Source organism: Monodon monoceros, unplaced genomic scaffold (assembly GCF_005190385.1).
Source record: "Monodon monoceros isolate NGI ecotype Baffin Bay Population unplaced genomic scaffold, NGI_Narwhal_1 Super_Scaffold_11, whole genome shotgun sequence".
Lineage (NCBI taxonomy): Eukaryota > Metazoa > Chordata > Mammalia > Artiodactyla > Monodontidae > Monodon > Monodon monoceros.
Genome location: NW_021703767.1, coordinates 103608905 through 103636457, shown reverse-complemented (window position 1 = coordinate 103636457; position 27553 = coordinate 103608905). Strand labels below are relative to the sequence as shown.

General features: G+C 38.8%; 1 protein-coding gene across 2 annotated transcripts in view; it reads right to left on the bottom strand.

Annotated features, from left to right (window-relative positions):
• Nucleotides 1-24419, bottom strand: part of KPNA4 (karyopherin subunit alpha 4) — a 53889-nt gene extending 29470 nt beyond the window's left edge. For both annotated transcript variants that reach the window (XR_003792327.1, XM_029214301.1), the window contains exon 1: nucleotides 24203-24419. Coding sequence is in view for 1 of the 2 variants with exons in the window: in XM_029214301.1 (XP_029070134.1) it covers nucleotides 24203-24271 (69 nt within the window). In the remaining variant the exon portion in view is untranslated. The remainder of the gene's footprint in view (nucleotides 1-24202) is intronic.
• Between the last annotated feature and the right edge of the window lie 3134 nt (nucleotides 24420-27553).

Genomic DNA, 27553 nt, shown 5'->3' with positions numbered 1-27553 from the left:
AGGATTAGAATTCAGAGTCTCATACAAAGCCAATTAACCACTATGCCATATTGTCTCCCACAAGTCTTAAAGTCAAATAGAGTTCAAGCCAATTTTAGAGCCTATGGTTCATTCCAAAGCAAAAGTACTATTATCAAGACAATGCGCTTTCGCTGTATCACAATACAAAAACAATAAATAACTCAAATAAACAATAACATAAAACTATGTCCTGTTTCTCACAGAAAATAAAATCTGCAAAATGTACTACTTAAAAGATTTGTTCAGTAAAAAGGTAGACTTTTGAGGGACAGAGATTATTTCTAGTCTAGTCTCTAATCCCATCTAAAGAAGTAGGATTAATGTACAATGAATGGGCTTTAACTTCTTAATAAAGCAAACTATTAATAAATCCTAAACAACTGCTATATATTGACCTAAATATTTATTTACACACTTTTTCCCCATTTTTGTACATCTTACTTATTAAATTAGTTTCTGATAATTTGAAACTCTTAATAAAGGATTTATCAAAACAATTTAGCACTGTAGTTGCTGTGACATAAGCTTTGGGCTATTACTATCCACAGAAACATTTGCAAAATAAAAGAACTGACAACCTCTTTACAATAGAGCAAGAAAGAGTTTTCTTCTCTTGAGAGAAAGCTGTTACCTCCAAGGTAAAGAGAAGATTGAATGAAATAGTAAGATATAAAGATATCCTACACAACAACCTGGCAGCATTTATCCATGTTTTTTATTGCAAAAAACAAAATGTCTTATAAGTGGTATTAGATATTTAGACATTTTCAAATCACAACCCCATCTCGAATCAAGAAGGACTTTTATTTCTCTGAGGTCTCATGAAAGGGATACACAAGGCTTCTTTTTCTAAATCTTAACTTATCTTAAAGAGCAGGGTTTTTACATACTACATACAAATATAATAGTTCTGGATTCGCATGACTTAACTGATGCAGTAAGCTGTCAATCAGAATTCCAAAAGGCTGCCAAACTAGCCAAAGGCTTATTTAATAGGCCAAAGACTATCTAAAAAACAAAGGCTACAGAGGGTGCCCGCCTCCAGCCCCCCACCCCCAATAAACAGTAGAGTTCAGGCTGCTCTGATCATCCAGAATTTTTATATTTGTTTGCTTGTGATACAGCTTCAAAGTTCTAAACTCAGGCAAAAGGGAACAAGAAATTGTCAAAAAATTCAAACAAGTGAATCTTACAGAACACAGAATGGCATTTCCATTTAATAGTTATGTAGTTTTTAAAATTAACAAATAATTACTATGTATCCATTACTGTGCTAGGTTCTAGGGATTACCTTCTCTGCTCCAATGGGGTGAAAAGTAGAGTACTTTCTTTCCAACTTATGGCTAGTTAATTTCTAAGTCACTTTTTATCCATATAATATACTGTTTTCTTTAAAACTTTAGAAACTATTAAGATATGATGATGTAATAATATACTGTATGAAACTGAATGGTTTAAATTTTCTTGAGTAAAAAGTTAGGGTTTAGATCAGTAAGGACTCAGTAAGTCTTACTAGAGAAAAACATTTAAAGAAAATTCTAAGGTTAGTCATTCAAAGGTAAGGGATATAATACTTTGATTTTATTTCATCCAGCCTGTCATTTTTACCTTAGGAATAGCACAAAAAAGCAAAGAATAAACAAATTTATCAGGCATAAGATCTTTTGTGAAGTGATGAGCTATATTTTAAAATTGGTATTTAGTAATATTACCACAACTCTGAAAATTGGCTAAAAATCATTTAATTGTATACTTTAAATGTGTGAATTTTATGCAAAGTAAACTATATCCCAATAAAGCAGTTTTTAAAAAGTTACACACACACACACACACACACAAATCCTCCCCTCAATGTGGATTACTACTGTATTACCACTTAGAGCCTGCTAAAAAGCACACACTCAAGTATTCAAATATTTATTAATCACCTACTTGCCAATCATAAGAAATACAAGGATGGACCAGACATAGCATATCCATGGCCTTAAGGAGGTAGTACTCTTATGACAAAAAAATACAATTTAATAAAATAGTAATAAGGCCTAACACTTAGCAAACACTGGGTGTCAAACACCATTCTCAATATGTTACTTGACTTTATTCATTTAAATATATGTAATGTGTTATAATGTGCATACTAATCTTAACAGCAGAGAGACTATGTAATAAAGATGAAATATAAGCTGATGAAATATAAGCTGAATCTTTAAGACTGAATGGAAATTCAGTTAGAAACAGGCATTTCAGGTAGAAGATAGAACATATACAAAAAGAGAGAATTAAAAGTGAGTTACTAGTGTTTTCAACCTATATAACCATTGCATCCTAAACATAAGTACAACAGCTGTTTAATCCAATAAATATGGTAAACCAAATGCTAAAAATAAATATCTATAAAAGTCTGTTTTCCCATTCTTTACCTATTTCTCCCTCCTCTCATCTCCACTTGTTGATCTCTCCAGCAGCAGTCATTACGGTGCTTATTTATGCCTTTGCCAAATAGCATATATGTTGTTAAACTGCAGGTGATTAGCAAATAAATTCCAACTTCACATTTATGACAATAAAAAGTTAAATGCTTAATGTTAAATGCTTAACGTTATATGCTTGCTCAAACTGTGGATTTATTTCTCAGCAATAATATTTATTAATAGCAGCAGTAGGAGAGAAAAGTTCTAATTAGCACTACTAGTGACAGACAAAAGTCTTCATAAGTAGAATCAAGTTCTTATCTCTGACAAGTAAAAAGATGAATGGAGGCTGAGTATAAGAGAAGTTTAAAAGTAAATTCACGGGCTTCCCTGGTGGCGCAGTGGTTGAGAGTCCACCTGCCGATGCAGGGGACACGGGTTCGTGCCCTGGTCCGGGAAGATCCCACATGCCGCGGAGCGGCTAGGCCCGTGAGCCATGGCCACTGAGCCTGCGCGTCCGGAGCCTGTGCCCCGCAACGGGAGAGGCCACGACGGTGAGAGGCCCACGTACCGCAAAAAAAAAAAACAAAAAGTAAATTCACTGTAGGAAGCCAGATTTAACCTTGGCAAGCTTTTGGACAAGTTTTAAGACATACTTCGAATCTACAGATACCATACTTTAAAATGATCCACATGTAAATTATAAGCATTGAAATTTAACTTATTAAACTTATTAAATTACATGAATGTACTTTTTTAAAAATCACAAAGGGACTTCCCTGGTGGCACAGTGGTTAAGAGTCCGCCTGCCAATGCTGGGGACACAGGTTCAAGCCCTGGTCCGGGAAGATCCCACATGTCGTGGAGCAACTAAGCCCGTGCGCCACAACTACCGAGCCTGCACTTTAGAGCCCATGAGCCACAACTACTGAGCCCATGCTCCACAACTACTGAAGCCCACGTGCTCTAGGGCCTGTGCTCCGCAACAAGAGAAGCCACCACAATAAGAAGCCCGCACACTGCAATGAAGAGTAGTCCCTGCTCACTTCAACTAGAGAAAGCCCACACACAGCAACGAAAACCCAATGCAGCCAAAAACTAAATTTTAAAAAAAAGAAAAAAATCACAAAAATGTTAGAAACTGTTAATAGTTGTTAAGTCTAAGGAATGGCATTACAGTAGAGTTTCACTATCTAATCAATATTCAAACAATAGGGAAATACATTAAATTCAAAAGTTATACATATCTATTTGGAAAAGTTAGAAAACAAAGGTAAGAAGAAAAGGAAAAAGTTAAATTTCCTAAGTTTTCTATATTCACCTATATTGTACAAGAGGTGTATATACACACACACATAACAGAGGAGAAAATACAGAATACATACATGTCTCCCCCCAAGATGGGTACTACCATATGGCTAAACTACTGGTATATGGCTACTAGTCCCAGCTCTACCTTTTATTACTGTAATCTTAGTCAAGTTACCATGTTTATGGGCATTAATTCCTTCATCTGTAGAGTGAAAGGATTCTAACATCTTTTTTTTTTTTTTTTTTTTTTTGCGATACGCGGGCCTCACCATTGTGGCCTCTCCCGTTGCGGAGCACAGGCTCTGGACGCGCAGGCTCAGCGGCCATGGCTCACGGGCCCAGCCGCGGAGCCGCTCCGCGGCATGTGGGATCCTCCCGGACCGGGGCACGAACCCGTGTCCCCTGCATCGGCAGGCAGACTCTCAACCACTGCGCCACCAGGGAAGCCCCTAACATCTTTTATGTCTCAAAAATTTTATCAATGTTATCAACTTCAAAAAACAAAGTCACTAAAATATTTAAAATTGCCATTAGTACAAGTTACTACCCATGGCAATAACTTCTATGCTAAGAATACTGAGAAAGCCATAGCTCAAGATTGTAAACAATGAAAAGATTGTGTGGCTCTGGCATAGCTGCTCTGTGTTTTCACATTTTGCAGGGTTTTTTCTGGCCTTAAATTATGCTGCAAATGCCAAAAGGACATGGAAATCATTGAGCTTTCAATAGATTTGGTAACAGAGATCATTACCAAACAAATGAACTCTGTGTGTATGTGTGTCTGTGCATGCATGCTGCTGGCAAGGAGGAGGTGTTTGGCAGGGAAAGAAAAAAGGTTAAGAAATGACCATAAGTTTGGTGAGACACATATAACCAACCCTCTCAAAGATGGGAAATGCTGCAAGGTGAACTTTCAGAATCACATAGAAAGTGATTAAGGACAACACATAGAGAAACCTGTTATACCAAACAATACATGTTTGAATTTTATATGAGCAAAAGGGAAGGTACTCCCTTCTCTTTTAGAATGAGACTGATCAAATCTTGGCAAGAGTGATCATTTCTCTTCAAAGGTTTTGAGTACTTCATAGAAGAAATACAATTTCAGGAACTGACTGAATAACAAGTTGAAGAAAACATACGGGAAAGACATTGGGAAAACTTACGAAGAACAAGAAACCAAATGAGTTTCAACCAAGTTAAGGAAGTCAACAGAACCCAAGTCAACACTGCTAAAGAAATCTGCTATCTCTGTTTATTTGGTGCATTCTCACATGAGAAAACCAATTATTTTTTCCATTTACAAAACAAGATCAGATTAAAATAAAACATGAAAAGCAGGAGATTAAGGAATATCTTCCTTGTATGTACATTTTATGACTATAATCAATTCAAATTCATGGTTTTGTTACAGAAAAATCTACACAAATATCATTGTAGGATTTTGTAAACTGGAAAAAATAGAAATCATTTAAACTATCTCATTTTATAGTGACTTGTCCAAGGCTCAGATTATCCTGGCCCCAGACCAATGTTCTTTATACTAGACCATACTACCTTTTCATTCTAGGTCTCCTTCTGTTGCATATCTCTTCAAATAAGCCACTTTTCCTTCTTTTTCCTCAGTATTTTCAAAATATTTATTTTTCTTTGTGAATTTATGTTCAAAGACTTTCACAATGGCAACAGAAAAACTTCATTAAAAGGTAAATCACTGAATTGCTTTACTAAAACACCATTTGAGAAGCATTAACTCTATGCTCACATACTAAACAGATGTGTACATCTACACAAAAAGCCAGTAATTCACCCAACAAATGTTTACTGACCATTATATACCATAAACTGTTCTCAGTGTTAAGGACACAGCAGGGAACAAAAGGATAAAAATCTCTGACTTCACAGAACCTAGTGTGGGGAAAGACAATAAATAAAACTAAAATATAGGGCTTCCCTGATGGCACAGTGGTTGACAGTCCGCCTGCTGATGCAGGGGACACAGGTTCGTGCCCTGGTCCGGGAGGATCCCACATGCCGCGGAGCGGCTGGGCCCGTGAGCCATGGCTGCTGAGCCTGCGCGTCTGGAGCCTGTGCTCCGCAACGGGAGAGGCCACAACAGTCAGAGGCCCAAGTACTGCAAAAAAAAAAAAAAAAAAACCTAAAATAAATAGTATGTTAGATAGTGACAAATATTACAAAAAATATAAAGCCAAGAAAGTGGATGTTTTTTTAACTTTAAAAAAAATGTTTAAAAAATATTTATTTATTTGGCTCCTCCAGGTCTTAGTTGCAGCGTGCATGATCTAGTTCCCTGACCAGGGATTGAACCTGGGGCCGCTGCATTGGGAGCACGGAGTCTTAACCACTGAACCACCAGGAAAGTCCCAAGAAGAGGGATATTTTTAAGTAAAGACCTTAAGATGAGTAAGCAAGCCATGCTGGTAATTTGGCAGAAAGTATTCAAGGCAGAGGAATTAGCAAGTAAAAAAGGACCAGACATAAGAGAAGAGGAAAGGCAGAGTCCAGGTGGCTGACATGCAATCAACAGAGGAGAAGGAAATGGATGGCCACTGTAAAGATTTTAGCATTTACTCTTAGTGCGATAGAAAGCCACTGATGGGTTCTGAGCAAATGAGACATCATACTCTGACTTAAAACAGAATCATTCCAGCTGCTGTGTTGGGAATACAACATAACTGTAGTAGTCCAGATAAGAGATAATAGTTTGGAGCAGAGTGATAGCAGGGGACATAATGAGATGCAGATTCTGAAGATTGATATATTCCGAAGATTGAATCTACAAAATGTGCTAATTAATGGGCTAGATAAGACTGTGAAAGAGAGGAAACAATGAGGAATGGAAGGTTTTTGGTCCAAGTTAAGTGAAAGATGGAACTACCATTTACTGAGATGGGGCAGACTGAATGATGAGCAGGTTTGGGGAGTAATATGACTTTTGAACACTCATTTTTGAATCAAAATGAGTCAAGACGCCAGTTTGAGTCTAGGTTTCAAGGAAGAGGTTAGGACTAAAAATATCAACTTAGAAAGCTGGCTGTGTATAAATCGCATTTAAAACCAGATGATTTGATAAGATTACCTGCAGAGTGAGCATAACTTCACGCACTTTAAATATTAAGGGGCAGAGGACTAAGAAGTAACAGTCAGTGAGACAGAAGACAATAGGAATCTGTGCAAAGCTGGAATCAAGTGAAAAAAAATTACTTTTCAAGGAAGAATACATAATTAACTATGTCAAATGGTACTGACAGGTCAAATAAGATGAGGACTGAGAACCATCAGATTACTGTATATTTACTTTATAATTTAATATGGCTTGTCATCACAGAAACAATACCCCCACCCCAAATCTACTATGAATTCTGGTCTGTTTCTGTTACCGTTTATTCCCATCCCTGGACACTTAATAAGCTGAAAAATACTACCCAAGACTCAAAGCTGCTAACCCACATGTTATTTACTGTGCTACAGTACTGTACCTGAATAAGTTACAGAACCAAAGGTGAGCTCTGTTATCTACACAACACAGATTTCTCCAAATGAAAACAAACCCCACTCTCTAGCCCTTCCTTGTTCCCTTAAGCCACTCTGCAAGCAGTCTTATTTCTGAGTAGGTCGTATATTTCAGGACAAGACTAAATTTGTGTAAATAATGGTTCCCCCTCCATCAATGCAGTCAATGAAGTAGACTACATTTTAACATATATATTCCCAAATTAACCACTTCTATAAGTATGAAATTATTTTTTGAAATGTCAAATATACAAAAAAGTAGAGAAAATCATAAGATACTCATGTATCAATAAATATCACTATTTTGTCCCATTTGCTTTATTTTTTAAAGAAATAAGAATTTCTAAGTATTACAGATACTGCTGAAACCTCATTCCAACCTCAACCCTCTCCACTCCCTTTCCCCTTTTGCCTTCCCAGAAGCAACCATTTTTCTGAATTCTCATGAGTGTTTTGACTGTATATCAACACATCTATAATAGTTTTAATACATTTAACATTTAATATGAATAATATCATGCCATACACACCTTTTTGAAAAGTAAACTTTAGAGCAGTTTTAAGCCCACAGAAAAACTGAACAGAAAGTACAGAGTTCCCATGTATTCCTCGCCCCTCCTCCACTATCAACATTCTGTACTAGTGTGGTACCTTTGTTACAAATGACGAACCTATGACACATCACTATCACCCAAAGTCCATAGTTTACATCAGGGTACATTCTACAGGTTTTGACAAATGTAAAATAACATGTATCTACCATTATTATAGTATCATACAGATTAGTTTCACTGCCCTAAAAATCCTCTGTACTCTGCCTACAGTCTCTGGAAACCACTGATCTTTCACTGTCTCTACACTTTTGCCTTTTCCAGAATGTCATATAGTTGGAATCATACAGGAGGTGGCCTTTTTAGATTGGCATCTTTCATTTAGTAGTATATATTTAAGCTTCTTCCATGTCTTTTAATAGTTTGATAGAACATTTTTTCTTAGTGCTGAATAATATTCCATTGTCTCAATGTATCATAGCTTACTTACCTTCATTTGCATAAAAACCAAAGAGTGTGATTAATGAATTGTATGGTAAGAGTAAGAAACCTTGCCAAACTGCCTTTCAACGTGGCTGTACCAATTTGTATTCCCACCAGCAATGAATGAGACTTCCCCTTGCTCCACATCCTCACTAACATTGGTTGTCAAGTGTTTTTTCTTTTCTTTTTTTAAACTGTGGTAAAATACACGACATAAAACATACTATCATAACCATTTCTAACTAAAAAATTTTTATTAAAAAATGTAAAATTTGCAATCGTAATAATTCTTAAGTGAAGAGTTCAGTACATTTGCATTTTTGTGCACCCGATGTCCAAAACTCTTTTCATCTCAATATACTGAAACCCTATAACCTATTAAACATCAACTCCCTATTTCCCCTTCCCCCAGGGCAACCATTACGCTACTTTGTTTCTATGAATTTTGCTATTCTAGGTACCTAATGTAAGTGGAATTGTACAATTTTTGCTTTTTGTGACTTAGCATAATGGCTTCAAGTTTCACCCACATTGTAATGTGCCAGAATTTCCTTTCTTCTTAAGTCAGAATATTCCATTGCATGCATATACCACATTTTATTTGTCCATTCACCCACTGAAGGACACTTGGCTTGCTTCCACCTTTTGACTACTACAGATAATGCTGCTATGACTATTAAGGGTACAAATACCTCTTTCAAGTCCTTTTCAATTCTTTTGGGTATATTCCGAACCCAGGAGTGGAGTTGCTGGGTCATATGGTAATTCTATTTTTAATTTTTTGAGGAATCACCATACCATTTTCCATAGTGGCTGAAAAATTTTGCATTCTCACCAACAGTGTACCATGGTACCAATTTCTCCACATCTTCATCAATGCTTATTTTCTGGGGTTGTTTTTTTTTTTTTGGATTTTGTTTTTTCAGTAGTCATTCTAATGGGTATGAGGTGGTATCCCATTGTGGCTCTGATCTGCATTTCCTCAATAACTAGTAATGTTGAACACCTTTTCATATGCTTGTTGGCCACTTGTATAACTTCTTTGGAGATATGTTTATTCAAATCCTTTGCCCATTTTAAAATAGAGGTTTATTTTTTTGTTATTGAGTTGTAGGAGTTCTTTATATATTCTGGATGTTAACCACATATTAGATGTGCAAGTATTTTCTCCCATTCCGCCAGTTGCCTTTTCACAATATCGACTAGGTCCTTTTATATACAGAAATCTTAACGTTTGATGTAGTCCAATTTACCTATTTTCTCTTTTGTCACCTATGCTTTTGGTGTCATATCCAAGAAATCACTGCTAGTTTCATGTCATGAAGCCTTTGTCCTACGTTTTCTTCTTAAGAGTTTTATTGTTTTGTCTTATATTTAGGCTCTTGATACATTTTGAGTTAATTTTTGTATATGGTATTAGGTTAGGGTCCAACTTCATTCTTTTGCTTGTGGATATCAAATATTCCCAGCACCATTTGTTGAAAAGACTGTCCTTTTACCACTGAATGGTCTTGGCACTCTCACCAAAAATAATTTGCCCATACATGCTAGGGTTTATTTCTGGGCTCCCCATTCTATTCCATTGGTCTATATGTCTGACTTTATGCAAGTATCACAGTTGTCATTACTGTAGCTTTGTACTAAGTTTTAAAATCAGGAAGTATGAGACCTCCAACTTTATCTTCTTTTTCAAGATTACTTTTGACTATTTGGGGCCCATTGAGATTCCACATGAATTTTAAGATGGATTTTTCTATTTCTACAAATAATACCACTGAGATTTTGATAAATCCGTAGATTTGCATTAAATCTGTAGATCACTTTGGGTAGTACAGACATTTAACAATAATAAGTCTTTCTATCCATGAACACAGTATGTCTTTCCATTTATTTGTGTCCCCTTTAATTTCTTTCAGCAATATTTTACAGTTTTCAGTGTAAAAGTTTTTCTTCTCATTGGTTAGTTTTATTCCTAAGTATTATATTCCTTTTGATGTTACTGTAAATGGGTATGCCTCTCAATTTCCTTTTCAGGTTGTTCCTTGTTAGTGTTGGTTAATTTTATATCCCACAAGACTGTGTCCCAATGGTTCTCACCCAGGGTGATTTTGCCACTCAGGGGACATTTGGTAATTTCTGGAGACAATTTTGGTTTTTACAACTTGGGGGGAAGGGGACAGACATGCTACTGGAATCAAATGGGCAGAGGCAAGGGATGCTACTAAACATCCTACAACACACAGGGAAGTTTCCCACAACAAAGAATCATCTGGCCCAAGATGTCAATAGTGCCAAACTTAAGAAACTTTGCTATATTCTACTATGAGTTATTCTCATTAGAACCCAAATTAAGTCCAAATATATTTCAAAATGTACACAAGAAAAAGGAAACATTCCAAAAGATTAACAGCAGTAAGATTATGGAGGATTATTTTATTTTTCCATTTTTCTAAAAAATTTCTACAATTACCATGCCATTACCATTTCAAGAGAAAAAAATTAACTTGGGACTTTCCTGGTGGTCCAGTGGGTAAGACTCTGAGCTCCCAATACAGGGGGGCCAGGTTTGATCTCTGGTCCGGGAACTAGATTCTACATGCATGCCACAACTAAGAAGCCCACATGCTGCAACGAAGATCCCACGTGCCGCAACGAAGATCCCACGTGCCGCAACAAAGACCCAGCGCAGCCAAAATAAATAAATATTTTTAAAAAGAGAGAAAAATGAACTTGATTTGAAAAATCTGATTTAGTCACTAATTCTAATCAGAGTACATGACTCTCTTTTTTTTTTTTTCTTTTTTAAAGTTACATTTGATTTCCACAAGTATTTACTTAAGTGCCACTTAATCTGCCAGGCTCTGTGACAAGAATTAAGAATAGAGTGGTATACAAAAGAGACAAGGTTCATACTCTCAGGGAGCTTATAGTCTGATGGGAGAATTTAACATTGAGTAAATACACTAACAAATTATGATACGTATTCTCAAGGAAAACAACAGGGGGATTTAACTTTCAACTAGCCTCTTCAGGGATGGCCTCTAAGTAAATGATATTGAAGATTCAGAAGATGAGAAATAAGCAGGCAGGCAAAGGAAAGGGGATGAAGATAAAGGGAGTGGGAAGGGCATTCTGACAGAGCAGCATGTGTGAAAGGCCTGGAGAGGGCTATTAATGTGTTAGAGTTAGAGGAATTAAAAGAAGATGAGTGAGAGCATAGTAAAAGGAGATAATAAGTGAGAGAGGTAGGAGAAGGAGACAGGGACAAGATTTGGCAAGGCCTTAAAGGTCTCAGTAAGGAGTTTGAAAGCTAAATGTGGTGGGATGCAACTGAAGCAGAGGAGGAGCGTTGATATGATTTACTTATTTTTTAAAAGAACCATGCTGGTTATTTTATGAATTAGAGCAGAGCAATACCAGAAATAAGGCAACCACTGTAGAGATGAGGTAATAATGATTTGCCCCAGATTTTAACAGTGAGTACAAAGCGAACAGAAAAGTAAGAATGGAGTGACGTTCACTAAATAACGTCAACCTTATTATAGAGAAACTTCTCTTTCCAGGAATGCTGTTGCAAAGCCAGCAAAGGATGTTACTTATGTGACACCCCCCTTCCCCACACCACAGCTGACTGGTGGAGGAGGTGAAGGGGAAAAGCCAATCCATAAACAGGCCAGCAGTAAAAACAATCTGCCTCAGTTTGGGCAGAGCTTATCAGCATAAGCAGATTCTCTCAGTAATTCAACACGAAAATTATATAAAGACTAAGAGAGTCAGTACCCAGGAAAAATAAAATTTAGTAGCTGAATTAGTGGCTGGCAAAACAGTAGAGCAAAGATCCATGAATTCCTACCAAGATACTCCTACGTGAAATATCTGGGATAATGTGAGAACTGGTTCCTTAATGTTCCTAACACCCCACCCTTATTTGACATAGTCTGAATAAGGGTGTTCCTTGCATTCTCTCTCTCTCTCTTTTTTTTTTTTTTTTGGCCACGTAGCGCGGCTTGTGGGATCTTAATTCCCCGACCAGGGACTGAACCCAGGCCTCTCTGCAGTGAAAGCACCAAGTCCTAACCACTGGACCGCCAAGGAAGTCCCTATTCCTTGCATTTTTAAAAGCTTAATCAAAGAGTATCCACTAAAGTGGGATTTTAATTTTACAGAAATTGAGGCTAAAAAAATTATTATAAAGATTTCCTGATGGCATATAGCTCATGAGATGCAATCCTAGGTCTTCTCATTCTAATAATCAACCTTTTCCACAAATCTTAAGGGAAGAGTTATTGGATGCCAAACATTTAGGATATCCTTTCCTTTCAAATTTAAGGTATGTTATTTATTATAAATTTGAGTTTAGGAAAGAAAGATAAGGGATCTACTACAACACTAGCTCACAGTGGTTAAATATCACCACAGGGTCAGTTTACAGCAGGGATCTGAGAAATCTTGACCTTCTAGAATGTAAAACGATGAGAATAGGAATTTAGCCTGTGTTATTCATTGCTCTAGCCTCACTGCTTACAACAGAACCTCAGACACAGAAACTGAGTAATTACTCACTGAACAAATGAATTCAATACAGGGAAGGATAGATGAAAAGTGAGTGAAAAAGAGCTGCCAAGAGTTCACCTGTGACCCTTAGGTAGTAGAAAGTTGCCACAAGCCCTACTTATTTCTCTTAATTAAGCTACAACTTTAGTGAGATATAATTCACATACTATACAATTCACTCATTTAAAGTGTAAAATTCTGTCATTTTTAGTATATTCACAAAGTTGCACATCAATCACCACCATCCAATTCCAGATCATATTCTTCACCACAAAAAGCCCCATACCTATTAGCAGCCAGTCCCCATGTGCCCCTTGTCCCAAGGCCTTGGCAACCACTAATCAACTTTGTCTCTTTGGATTTGCCTATCCTGGACATTTCGTATAAATGTAATTACAGAATATGTGAACTTTTGTGACTGGCTTCTTAGCATTTTTTCAAGGTTCATCCATGTAGTAGCAGTACTTCATTCCTTTTTATGGTAGAATAATATTCCACTGTATGCATATCCAGGTTTTGTTTATCAATTCATCAGTTGATGGACATTTGGGTTGTTTCCATGTTTTGCCTATTTTAGATAATGCTACTATGAACATTCATGTACAAGTTTTTGTGCAGACACTTGTTTTCAATTCTTTTGGGTTTTATACCTAGGAGTGGAACTGCTGGGTCACATGTTAACCCTTTAACTTTTTAAGGAACTGCCAAACTGCATTCCAAAGTGGCTGCACCATTTTACATTCTCATCAGCCATATATGAGGGTTCCACTTTCTCCACATCCTCATCAACACCTGTTATTGTCTATCTTTTTGCTTACAGCTATGCTAGTAGGTGTGAAGTGGTATCTCATTATGGTTTTCAGCTTAATGACTAATGCTGTTGGATCATACATTTTATTTGTTTATTGGTCCTAAATAAGCTTTGTCATAATTTAAAGATAATACCATTTTAAAGCTGGAGAACAAAAGGGAATTGGGAAAACTTATTCAAGACATTAAGAGAAAAAAGTGTGAAAACTCTGATATAAGACGTTTGAGAAGACAGTTGATCAACAACTCAATTCTGTAGCTATACCTGTGAACACCTCTACATAAGAGTAAAAGGCAAAATAAACCATTCTACATCTGTATTGGATGGTAGTGCTTTATAATTTTGTCTTCAATAGGCTTTTTCTTCCATTCTTCTTACTCTAACAGACAGACCCCTCATTCTTTTGAGAAACCTGTGTTTTAAGTGGAGGTACCAACACCCTCCCCCAACAAAAGCAACCCCCCACACACACACAGCTGGCCTATGGCACATGACTTTGTGCTGGCCAATCACAGAACCACGTTTGTCTGCCCACAGTGATTAATGCAGGCGTAAGTATGCAATCAAATCTTGATCAATCAGAGTCCTCCCCAGACTTTCATTAGAACTCTTATAATGTGAGCTATGTCTTTAAACTTACTGGGTTATGAGAGCCAGATTCCCCCACTTTGCTTTAACTAATTTTAGCTGGGTTTCTGTTCCCCAAAACAAAACTGTATAATATTAAAAAATCAGCTCTTTCAGCCTAAAGCTATCAGACCTAACTTTTAATATCAACATTATGGAAAAAGTTTATGGTATTTAAAGCCACTATTCTAAACAAAGACAGAAAATATTGGGTTTCATAATTACTAAAGAACCAAGAGTAATGTAACAATTATTCAAAAATCTTAAGACTTTATTATGCTTTTTTCTTTTCTGGACCTGCAACAGCTGAAAGTGGCTAAAGAGGAACAGGGGAATAGGCAGGATGGGTGGCAAAAAGGTTAGGATCATTTAATACAACCAGGTAGAGACTAGCTGTAGGGCCTTCAGAATACAACTACTGTAACTAAATTCACGTAACACTTACTTTAAGGAACCATACATGCTGTAAAAACTGAAATAAGTATTACGAGTAGATACTGGGCAACTAAAGCTTTCATTTAAAGAACTAGAAACTGAGACAGAACATAATTTGCTTTCTAATATTAAAAATATGTCTATCACCAAATTATGAAACACCACATTATCTTAGGATTCTGACTTTTGTTAATACAAATTTAAAGAAATTTCAGGTTTGCCAAAATACACCATTATTGAAAATGTAATTTACATTAAGTTCAATGTAAATTAAATTTAGGGTAAAAGTGATAGCTAATCAAATTTTGTCCTAACAGTAAATAAACAGTAACAGAAAACAGTTTAGCATTGTAAATAATCAAGCTAATCTTGCAGTACCAGTAAATGTCTATGGCCTTAAACCATTTTTCATTACGTGTACCAAATAATGTGAATCAGAGCTATTTTCTGGTTAAATTTACAGTCTTACGGGACAACAGTTACAAAATCTTCATAAAGTATTTACTAACCTACTTACAACACAGGATTAGAGAAATGAAGTCAGAAACTAGTAATTTTATGACAATTTGGTTAAGCATGCAGGAGGAAGTAGGCTTTCACTTGAGTGCTAATGAAGGGAAAAAGAAGCCTTCTCCAATTCATGTGATGTGATGTGAATTACGGTGCATAGTGGTACAAAAGGAACTGCAAACAAAATGTTAATCTGATAGGGAACACGGGGTTATTTGGATGTAATGTATGATGAAGCAACTTGGTAGAAATAAAAACAGCCACCATTCACTCTACCTGCACTATATGCCATGCACTATTAAGCATTTAAGTAGTTTAAAGAGATTAAGTTAACTTCCATAACTATTAAACAGAGGAACTAGGGTTCAAATCCAGGTGTGACTCCATAGTCCATGTTATTTAGCTGTGATACTGTAAAGTCCTTCAATAGTCTTTTATTAATTAAAAGTGACAATCACCTATAACAGAAGCAACAATAATAACACAGACAGTGATTCTCAAAGTGTGGTCAGTGGGCCCCCGTGGGGACACTGAGACCTTTTCAGAGGGTCCACAAGGTCAAAACTATTTTCTTAAATTACTACTACTAATTTTTTTTATTATGTTAACATTTGCACTGTACTGCACTGCAATGGGTAAAGCCGCTGGTGCTTTACCATGAATTAAGGCAATGTCACCAAGCTGTAATAATAGTCATTGTGTTTCAGTTAAAAAGAAAAAAGACTGTTCACTGAAGAATGTCCTTGATGAGGGGCTTCCCTGGTGGTGTAGTGGTTAAGAATCCTCCTGCCAATGCAGGGGACATGGGTTCAAGCCCTGGTCCGGGAAGATCCCACATCCCGTGAAGCAACTAAGCCCGTGCGCCACAACTATTGAGCCTGTGCTCTAGAGCCCGCGTGCCACAACTACTGATGCTCGTGCACCTAGAGCCTGTGCTCCACAACAAGAGAAGTCACTGCAATGAGACTCCCATGCACCGCAACGAAAAGTAGCTGCCGCTCACCACAACTAGAGAAAGCCCGTGCACAGCAACAAAGACCCAACGCAGCCAAAAATAAATAAATAAAATAAATTTTTTAAAAAGAGAAAAAAATGTTAAAAAAAAAAAAAGAATAATGTCCTTGATGAAACAGTAAAAAAATTACTTTTATTAAAAACCGGCCTTTTGGGCTTCCCTGGTGGCGCAGTGGTTGAGAGTCCACCTGCCGATGCAGGGGACACGGGTTCGTGCCCCGGGTCCGGGAAGATCCCACGTGCTGCGGAGTGGCTGGGCCCGTGAACCATGGCCGCTGAGCCTGCACGTCCAGAGCCTGTGCTCCACAGTGGGAGAGGCCACAGCAGTGAGAGGCCCACGTACCACACACACACAAAAAAAAGGCCTTTTCTTTCTAAAATTTTGTGATGAAATGGGGATTACACATAAACCACTTCTACAGCATACCCCCTTCTGCAGCAGGATGACTGTTTCAGGAAAAAGTATTTGTGGGACTGTTTAAGTTGCTAATTGAACTAGCCACTTTTTTCATGGAACATCACTTTTACTTGAAAGAACAACTGAGAGACAAATTATGGCTATTCAGAAAGTGTCTGGCAGATGTTTTCACAAAAATGAGCAAAGTGAACTTATGGCTTCAAGGAAAACAACTTAAAGTATTTCTTGCTAATGACAAAATTTGAGCTTTCAAGTGAAGATAAGAATTTTGGAAAACTTGTATCTACCACTGTGAGCTTGACAGATTACCAATATTTAAGATTTTTCTGATGAGCTACGTGGCAATGCTAATAATTGTGAATTTTCATTGTAAAATAAATGTGTCAGCATTCGGAAGATCTACACAACTCAGTGAACTAATATTTTCCAAATGACCAATACATGATGTTACAAAATCAGCCATGTCCAAGTGCAAGACAGACCAATGAATTTTAATGTAACAAAGTAAGAAAAGTTTACTAATATGGCTTCAGATTCCACAATGCAACTAACTTTTAAGAAAGTGTTATTTCTAGAGTTTTGGTATATATGGTATGATATGGTATATCAAAGAATAATTTCCTTAATTATCTGAAAAGGCTATTAAACATTCCTCCCTTTTCCAACTGCCTACTGTGTGAAATTGGATGTTCCTCATATGCTTCAACCAAAAGAACATACCAAAAGATTGAATTCAGAAATAGATATGAGGGGGCTTCCCTGGTGGCACAGTGGTTAAGAATCCGCCTGCCAGTGCAGGGGACACAGGTTCGAGCCCTGGTCCAGGAAGATTCCACATGCTGCATAGCAACAAAGCCCGTGTGCCACAACTACTGAAGCCCATGTGCCACAACTACTGAAGCCTGTGTGCCTGGAGCCTGTGCTCCGCAACAGGAGAAGCCACCGCAATGAGAAGCCCTCGCACTACAACGAAGAGTAGCCCCCACTCGCGGGAACTAGAGAAAGCTTGCACACAGCAACAGAAGACCCAACGCAGCCAAAAAATAAATAAATGAAATAAATCTAAAAAAAAAAAAAAAAAAGAAACAGATATGAGAATTCAGCTATCTTTACTTGAGCCAAACATTAAAGAGACTCAAAAAAATGTTAAACATGGCCACTCTTCTCACCAAATTTTTTGGGTTTTGAAAAATAAGTTATCTTCGGTAAGAAATTTATGTTTATATAAAACAGCTTTGGGACCTTCCTGGTAACGCAGTGGTTAAGAATCACCTGCCAAGGCAGGGGACATGAGTTCGAGCCCTGATCCAGGAAGATCCCACATGCCGTGCTACAATTAAGCCCGTGCACCACAACTACTGAGTCTGCGCTCTAGAGCTCGCGAGCCACAACTACTGAGCCCGTGTGCCACAACTACTGTAGCCTGTGTGCCTAGAGCCCATGCTCCGCAACGAGAAGCCACCGCAATGAGAAGCCCGCGCACCACAACAAAGAGTAGCCCCTACTCGCCACGCGCGCACAGCAACGAAGACCCAAAGCAGCCAAAAGTAAATAAATAAAAAAATAATTTTTAAAAAAAAACAGCTTTATTAGTGTTATTTTTGAGTTAATATTTTTTAAAATTCTTACTTTTAGTTTCTAAAATGGTAAAAATTGATATTAATAGAAACTCCCAAATAAAGCTTTTTTTAAAAAATTTTTTTAAATACATTTATTTATTTATTTTTGGCTGCATTGCGTCTTCGTTGCTGCACATGGGCTTTCTCTAGTTGCAGCCAGCAGGGGCTACCCTTCGTTGTGGTGCATGGGCTTCTCACTGCGGTGGCTTCTCTTGTTGCGGAGCACGGGCTCTAGGCACGCAGGCTTCATTAGTTGTGGCACACAGGCTCAGTAGTTGTGGCTCGCAGGCTCTAGAGCACAGGCTCAGTAGCTGTGGTGCACGGGCTTCGTTGCTCCGCGGCATGTGGGATCTTCCCGGACCATGGCTCGAACCCGTGTCCCCTGCATTGGCAGGCGGACTCTTAACCACTGTGCCACCAGGGAAGTCCCCCAAATAAAGCTTTTTGAGGGTCCTTATTTTTAACCGTATAAATGGGTCTTGAGCCCCAAAGCTCTGAAAATTTCTGAACTAAGACCATAACAAGCACATATATATTATCCTTATTTAGTAGGTGCCAATATAAAGATTGTGTTCATTTTATCTGTGGAAGAAAGGAGTCTCCCTCATCCCTGTCTTATTAAACCTAAATGGAAAGCACAGTAAGTAGATTGTGTTCTCTAGTTTAAAGTCCACAAATAAAACACAATTTCCAAAAAGATATCTGGTTTAAAAAAAAAAAAAAAAGGAAACAACACTTACTGAATGCCTATTATACCCCACGTACTACGCTAGGTGCTTTCACATACGGCCTTTTAATCAACTTTGAGATCTGTATTGAGGCTGAGAGAAGTTAAAGGGAGGTAATATAGTACAGTACAAATAGTATTGACTTCACTTTGACATTCCTGAGTTAAGACCATTCCCTTGAATGTTATGCTATTATGTCACTTAACTCTAAAATTTTTTTCTTTACATAATAATACTTCCTACTTACATGACTGAGAGAAATGAGAATACAATTAAAAGCAAATACAGTAGATGCTCAAGAAGTTAGTTCCCTTTAATCAGACTTCTGCTCTGTTCCAAAACTAAACCAGTGAGTACCACAATCATTGTTCAAGGTTAGATTTGACAAGCTCTCATTTCACCATTATAGGCCTCAAGTAGATGAATGCTGCTCCAGTAAACATTTAAAAATATCTTAAGGACCCACAACCACTATCAGATATAAGAGATCAATGTTTAAAAATTACCTACACATTTTTCCTAAAGTTGTTTCATTCTTTTAAAGCTAAATCACTGCTACAACTCTTCCCAATCTTGTTACATGCACATGTGACATACTAGTCTCTATGAAAAATGACATCTTGATATCTCTAAGAAAATTATCAATGAAGCAATTCTGAAATGGGTTGCCTCATAAACTAGGAAAGCTGAAAGGAAGCACAAAAACAATTATTGAATTCCCAACTACATTTCTATCAGATATTTCATATTGTCACATGCTTGGACTATTATATGAAAAATTAGACAGTGGTTATTTTAAGTATATTAAATATGTTCCAAGATTTGTGATGAGAGAGGTCAGTCTCTAAAAGTTAACAAGACTTAATAGCTTAACAATGCCTTTCACTCTGTACAGTTTAACAAATCACCAAGGCCATTTCTAAACAATAAAACAGCTGATCAATTTATTAAACTCTTGCCAACCAAGCAACTATTTTTTCCTGAAGTTCATATTTGATGCTCTGTGGACAATGACAAGTTTCCAATTATGTAGCATTTTAGTATTCTTTTATTTTTTAGGGTGTTTTTCTTAAAGTAGTGTTTTTATAAGATCTAATTATTTTTCTAACATAACTTATGCTCTATTCAATCCTGGATAACCTCAGAACTTCTATAAAAATTATGCAGGTTTATTATTAAGTCTATGAGAGAATTCCCCCTCTACTTTTAAAACATAAGCTAGATGAGATTAATTTGCTTTATTCTGACACATTTTTTTAATTTGAAATTTGGTCACTACCCATTTCCTGTGTTGCACTGTGCATACCCAGCTATGGTTACTATCTCAAACTAATAATGATGATCCTCTACCACACTGCACAAAAGGAACCACACCCTGAATGTCATCTGACAGTTCCTACAAGTTATTTTAAACGGATACTGACATATAACTTCTTTAATGCTTTTATCTTTCAAGAAGTTAGCATGACCATATTTTGGAGGAGCCAGAATGGTAGAATGTAACACAGGAATAACTATCAAACTGAAGGCTATGGAATCAGTTTCAATTCCAACACTGAGAAATTCTGACTTTACAAGGGTCACTAATTCCCTGTGCCCAAACTGCCCTTCAATGAGCAATTACATCTCTCTACATTAAAAATGTTCCCATTAATTTTAAGTTCAACATAACTTATATATGCACAAAGAGAAAAAACAAAAAGCCAACTGCAAATAAGGGAGTTAGAGAATCAGTTCCACTGAATCCTATTAAATCTCCTTCCTCCCCCTAAGAAAAGCTGAAGGTGATAAATGCTCAGAAAATTGCCAGGCATCTTCCTAACATTAACCTATTAATCTTCACAACACTCATGAAGCAGATGTCAAGGACCTCTAGTTTTACAGATAAAAGAACCCTAAGACTAACTGATTCTCCCAAAGTCACACACAGTTAAGAGATTAGATTAAACTAAACTCTTAAGACTCTGGACTCATCATAATTTGGAATCAAACAATGTTAGATCAAACCAAGAAATGTTATAATTATCTCATGCTATCCTCTATATCCGTGCTATCCAATAAGGTAGCCACTAGCCATATGCAGCTATTAAGAACCTGAAATGTAGCTAGCCCAAATTGAGATACACTGTAAGTGTAAAAGACAGACCAGATTTTGAAGACTAGTATGTAAAGAAGAACATGAAACATCTCATTAAATTTTTTTACACTGATTACATGTTGAAATGGTATTTTGGATATACCAGATTAAATAAAATTTCACTGGACAGCACTGGTCCATACTTCTTTTCAAAGACCTTCCAATGAAACATGTCACTGTAATATCAACCAAAAAGCAGTATTTTCTTAGAATTTGTTGTAGCACAATACAGAAACCATATTTTGAGGGAGGAGGAAATGGGCATAATTAGTATTTTGAGGGACACAGGCATATATGTATGAATAGATACACAAAATAGGCCTTCTAGTGTTCTCTAAGGATAATAAAAGATGTTTCTCTCTCATTGCAGGCATATGTGACAGAATAAATCACAAGTGAGGAGAGAGTATGACTTTCCCTTAAAGTCATATTCCATTTCCTTATGTGGAAATGTGAAAATATTCACATTCCTAATGCACACACAGGGTTATCAAAGTCACAAGGATGCCCATAAGGCACAATGAACTTCTCAAAAAAATTTTACCTAATGTGTATTTATAATTATTTTTTAAAAAGTCACATATCATAATATTGTTCTAATATAGAATCAACACAATCTTATTTTGACTAAAATAATAAGAGATACACAGTAAGGGGAAACATCAATTCAAAAAATAAGGATCACCTGAAAATAGTTTGGCAACTCCCCATAAAGTTACCATGTGTTTTGTGACGACCTAGAGGGGTGGGATAGGGAGGGTGGGATGGAGATGCAAGAGGGAGGGGATATGGGGATATATGTATAAATATAGCTGATTCACTTTGTTATACAGCAGAAACCAACACAACATTGTAAAGCAATTATACTCCAATAAAGATGTTTAATAAATAAAGTTACCATATGACCCACTAATTCCACACCTAGGTGTATAAGCAAAGAGAAATGAAAACACAGGTCTACACAAAAATGTGTAGATGAATGTTCAGAGCAGCATTATGCGTAATAGTTAAAAAGTGGAAACAATGCAAAAGTCTATCAAATGATGAATGAATAAACAAAATGTAGTGTATCCACACACTGGAATATTCAGCTATAAAAAGGAATGAAGCACTAATACATTCTAGTTACAGAGTGTATGAACCTTGAAAACATTATGCTACCTAAAAGAAGCAAGTCACAAAAGATCACATATTGTATAACTCCATTTATATGAAATATCCAGAATAGGCATATCTAAAAAGACAAAGAGTGACTGCTAGTGAGTTTGGGTTTCTTTTGGGGGTGATGAAAATGTCCTAAGACTGACTGTGTTGATGGCTGCACAACTATGTGAAAACACCAAAAGCCACTTCAAATGGGTGAACTGTATGGTATCTGAATTACATCTCAGCGAAGATGTTTAAAAAAAAAAAAAAAAAAGCGCAGCCAGAAATGTAGAGGGAAAAAGGATCGGAAGGATTGTCTAGCATTTAACTGCTATTTCTCTGGATGTTTGTAACTTTGTGGTATTTATGTTTTTAGCTTTTGTAATTTGTGATTTTTTCCCTCATTTTAAATATTAATACTGGTCAAAAAAATGTTTAATCACATCATTACACAACTTGGTAAACTTAATAAAAGTCGTAAGTTCTACATTTAAATGGCAATTTCTATAGCATATGAATTATCTCAATAAAGATGCTGAAATTTCACTTCAACTAGGAGATAGTCCCTCAAACTAGGAAACCCACTAAGACAGCACTAACTGCCTTGGAAAGTAAATGGCTTTGTGGAAAGTCCAAAAGACAGTTACTATCTCAGGCAAGCAAATGCTCAAAGTTCAGAAACAGATGATGGGAATTTGAAGATCTCAGTATAAAAAGGTACAAAGAAACAACATAAAAAATACTACTTGACCACTTTCTCTTAAAAGCTAACCTCCTGATTCAGACGCAGAATGGAAAACAGAAACAAACAAAAACCCCTATTTACCTAGACGTCTAAACCTGAAGGGAAGAAGTCTTCTATTAAAAATCTGTGATGTGGGTGTGTGCTTAACCCACACACCTTATGTAGCCTAAGAACCTCAGGGGCAGCTGTTACTTAAGATAATGAAGGTTGCTTTTCACACTTTTCAAATAATAAAACGTGATGGTGCCACTCCACGGTCCACCCCATCCCCCGCTACCACCACCACCGGCAGGTGGAGGGAAAGGATACTGCAGACTAGAGGATGACAGCTTTGTATAACCCTTTGGACTCTATATGCAAGAACGCAGCTGGTGGTCTCTCAGGAGGGGGTAAAGAGATTTGTGAACAAGCTGAAATAAGGGGTATCCTTTGCCTGGAAGAGGACACACCGTGAGCCACATCTTGAATCAGCTATATCCATAGTAAAACACAGGCCGCTGGAAGGCACTGTTAGCATCACCAGGATGGCCTCTCACGCCGGGGGTGTTTTTTTTTCAACGGAGAAGTTGACTCCTGTAGTTTGGAATACTGGGGGGAGGCAGGGGTAAAGCGGGAGTCGGGAAGACCAAAGAAAATGCCTTTAAGTGGAGACGACTCAGGCCTCACTGAGGAAGTTCCGAGACTCACTCGGTCGCCACACGCTAGTCCCCCCCCTCCACCTCCCACCGCACTCCTGCCCGCGGCGCCCGACATCGGTGGGGGAGCGAGAGCCGGAATCTCCGCCGCTACCGGGATGGGGGCCGCAGCCCGGCCCTGGCATCGCGGCACACACACGCCTCCTCCGCACTCGCCGCGCCCGGCCTCCCCGCCGCGCGGCCCAGCCCCTCGCACCCGAGCCGGGCCGGCTCCTCGGGGCAGGCCTAGGCCGCGCCGGCGGTACCCCGGCACCTCGCTCCCCGGCGGAGGCGGACCAGGCCCGACACAAACTTCCCGGCGCGTTAGCACAGGCGTCACGGACGGGCCAGCCCCCAGCGCCATTCCCCCGCGGCCCGGCGGCGGCTCCCGCCCCTACCCCCCACACTCCGAGTCCCGGCGTAGATCGACCCGAGGCCCACGGCCCCCACCCCTCCGGCGCCCCCGAGTTTACCTCCAAGTCGCGGCCTTTGTTCTTGAAATTCTTGAGCCGTTGGTTGTCCAGTTTCTCGTTGTCCGCCATGGCCGGGCCGGTGACTCCTTCCCCCGCCCGGGCCCCGCGGGATCCGCCCCAACCACCACGCCGCACCGACACTCCCAGGAACCGGGCCGCCGCCTGAGCTGCTGTGCCCGCCGCGGCGTCGCTTCCTTCCTCCTCTCACCTGCCTCCGCCGCGGCCTTCTCCTCCTCTCCCCGCCCGTTTCCCCCCCCCCCCCGCCCTAACCCCAGCGCGACCGCAGCTCCCGCTAAGACAACTGCCGGGCCGAGCGGCGGCAACGGCGGCGGAATGTGCTGCCGGCTGCGAGGGGGAGGAAGCCTCGATCTGAGGGCCCCGGCGCCGCGGCCACGCCCATCGCCGCCAGCCCAGCTCGCCGATTGGCCAACCAGACTCCGGTGCGTTCAACCAATCAGAAAGAACGATGGAGAGCGGGGGCGGAAGAGCGAACGGAAAGGGAAAGCGGGCGACGCTGGGAGGAAGGGGCCGGGGCCGGGGCCGGGGCCTGGCCCCGGAGGGGAGGGGCGCGGCGGGGGCAGAGCCGGGAGAGACCACGTGCCCCCGGAGCAACGGAGAGGAAGCGAAAGAGAATTAGAGGCGGGAAGGGGAAGGGGAAGGAGACGCCAAGGAACTAGTTGGTTTGCTCATGTGCGGCCCACCCCAGACGTCTGGGGTCCGGGGTCGAAGCCCACTTAAAGTACGTTCTTTTCTTCTTCGGTGAACCTTCTCTTCCAGAGCATTCTTTGCGAGTTCCGCTGGCTTTACAGGAAGTGGGATCTGCGCCTCTGCTCCATCCTGGGTCGAGACAACCCCCTCCTCTCAACCGAGCTCCCTACCCTGGCAGGGGTCTCTGCTCTCTGGGGGCCCGGCTTCGGGGCTTGGACTGGAAGGAGTGACGTGCGTTCGGGAGGCGCAGCGGAAAGCGGTAGGGACAGTGGGTCGAAGAGGCAAAGGACGTTTTAGACGAATCTGATTCATCCTCTCTAACCAAGTCTCGCAACAGGTGGGAACTTGGGCAGCGCTGATGATCCGGTGACGATACCACCCCCTGGATATTTCGTCTTAGAAAGTTAAAGGAGCTCCTCGGCCACAGAGTACTAACTTATGGAAGGCGGGGACCGTGGCACCTGGCATAGGAAATGTAATATTGTAACTCTGTTGAGAAAGGAAATGAGTTCCGAAGATACACATCTCTACCAGAAATGTTATTACCAGAGGCAGAAATAACACAAGCTACAAAGAACGTACTAAAATGTTTTAGAAAGCGGGAGAAGGAAATGGTTTAAAAATATATTTAAATCCAACTAATAGCTCCTCAAATATGCAGGAGCAATTGGGGTCGGAAGGAAAGCGGGGTGTTTAGAAGCTTTGGGTGTGTTTAAATTTGGCGAGTTAGGGTGAAGAGACCCTTATTCAAACTACTTTGGGAACTTTTACACCTGGTCCCTCCCACTTCCTTACCGGTATATTGTTTGGGGTAGAACGTGCAGAGATAAAACGTTTAAAATGAGTATAATACCTTTAAAGTCCTCAATACTTTGTATGCTTTGAGCTGCCTAGGCAAACAGAAGCTGTACCTGGAAATAATTCACACTGAACGTTCACTCGAATGTAAATTCACTGCCGATTCTAAGTTTAAAATGATGTTCATTATAAATCTTTATTCCCCAAAGAATCTCACTTCAATTAGAAGTAACATTGCACACTGTAGCACTGATGCCTTCAAAGTGAGTTTAGGATAAGAGAATTCAGTTTAGAATACCGTACTCCTAAAAGAAGGGTGTGATAACAGTTATCCACTAAGAGATGCAATACAAACCGGAAATAACCACAACTTGTAATTTCGGTTTTTAATATTTGTTTAATGTCTGTCTAAGGTCTCTCTCCCTCTCTACACAATAAGCTCTCTGAAGTCAAGGGCCATATTTGGTTTTTTTCTCTATATACCCGTCACCTAGTACTTGGCATGGTAGTGTGCACTCAGTGACTTATCAAAGGCAGGACCTGAATCTAAGCTGCTGTGAGTGTATGTTTCATAAGTTAAAAGACAAGCTAACACTTCTTGATTAAAAATGTTGACTGAGTTAGTACAGCTTCTAATCTACACTGGGTTCCTTCTAATAATTCTTAATTTGGTATCATGCTCACTCCAGGGTTAAAGTTCAGGGGGTAGATCAGACATAGGCTTCAGGGCAACCCCCCCACACACACACATGTTTAGAAGGAGTCGTGACACACTTTCCTAAAACGAACAATTGTCCTTAATTATAATGCTTAGGTAGTCTGTTTGCTGGCCTAAATTTTTCATTTGAAATTATCATTACCCATTGCCACTCACTTTACATGTTTAGTGTCTGTAGCTCCAGTTCTTTCCAGATAGAAGATACACAATTTATATAAAAGGAGTACATTTTTTTTCCGGGGAGTTGGTAATAGATCTAAATGCAGATCGGCAATCTAATTGGCAAGATATAGTAGTTCTTAGTTAGGAGGTGTCAGAAATTTAATTTGCTGAACTAAGGAAATAGTAATGCAGCCATCAATACCATTTCAACACAGACTATTTAACAATTTTTTGTGTGTATTATGAAATATATTTATAACCAAACACTGTAGGACTTATACATGAGACCTGTTTTAAACAGGATATTCAACAGCAGGTACGTAATATCCTGACTTGTTATTATTTTGGTATAAGAAAAGTCTAAAATATTATGGAGATACTAGCTTTCAATGTGTCATGAAATTCTCTTAGAGTCACTTTCTGAATAAAATTTATTTCTCTGTTCTGCAGCAGAGACTTGTGAGAGGATTTGTGAAGCTTTATACAGGGTTTTAGGTGATCAAATGTAATTTCAAAAATAATTATAATTGAACATTATTTCATTTAAGCGGTTTGGAGTATTCTCATGATACATACATTAACTTGAAGATTGTGGAACCCCTCTTTAATCTAGAATATGGATCTTACAGTTTGTGTTACTGTTTGGGGAATTATGAGTGATTTCTTGAGCAAAACTCGAGGCATTATCTACTGAAACAAGAAGCAGTTTTATGTGTTGTTAAATCTTAACTAAAGTGTAATTTCTATTTTTTATAGTTGAGTGGTTTTTTGTGTTTTTTTTTAGAGAGAAAAAAACATTGGACCTTTGTTAATATGCTTTTATTTTCTTAGGAAAACAGAACTGATCAGGTAGTGGAGGACTTTATTTATTCCTCTTTATTGCCAGGATTTTTCAGACTTTTGGGGAGCCTGGAAAAAATTACTTCTTATTTTGACTCAAGTCTTGGAATGGTAAGAGATTAAAA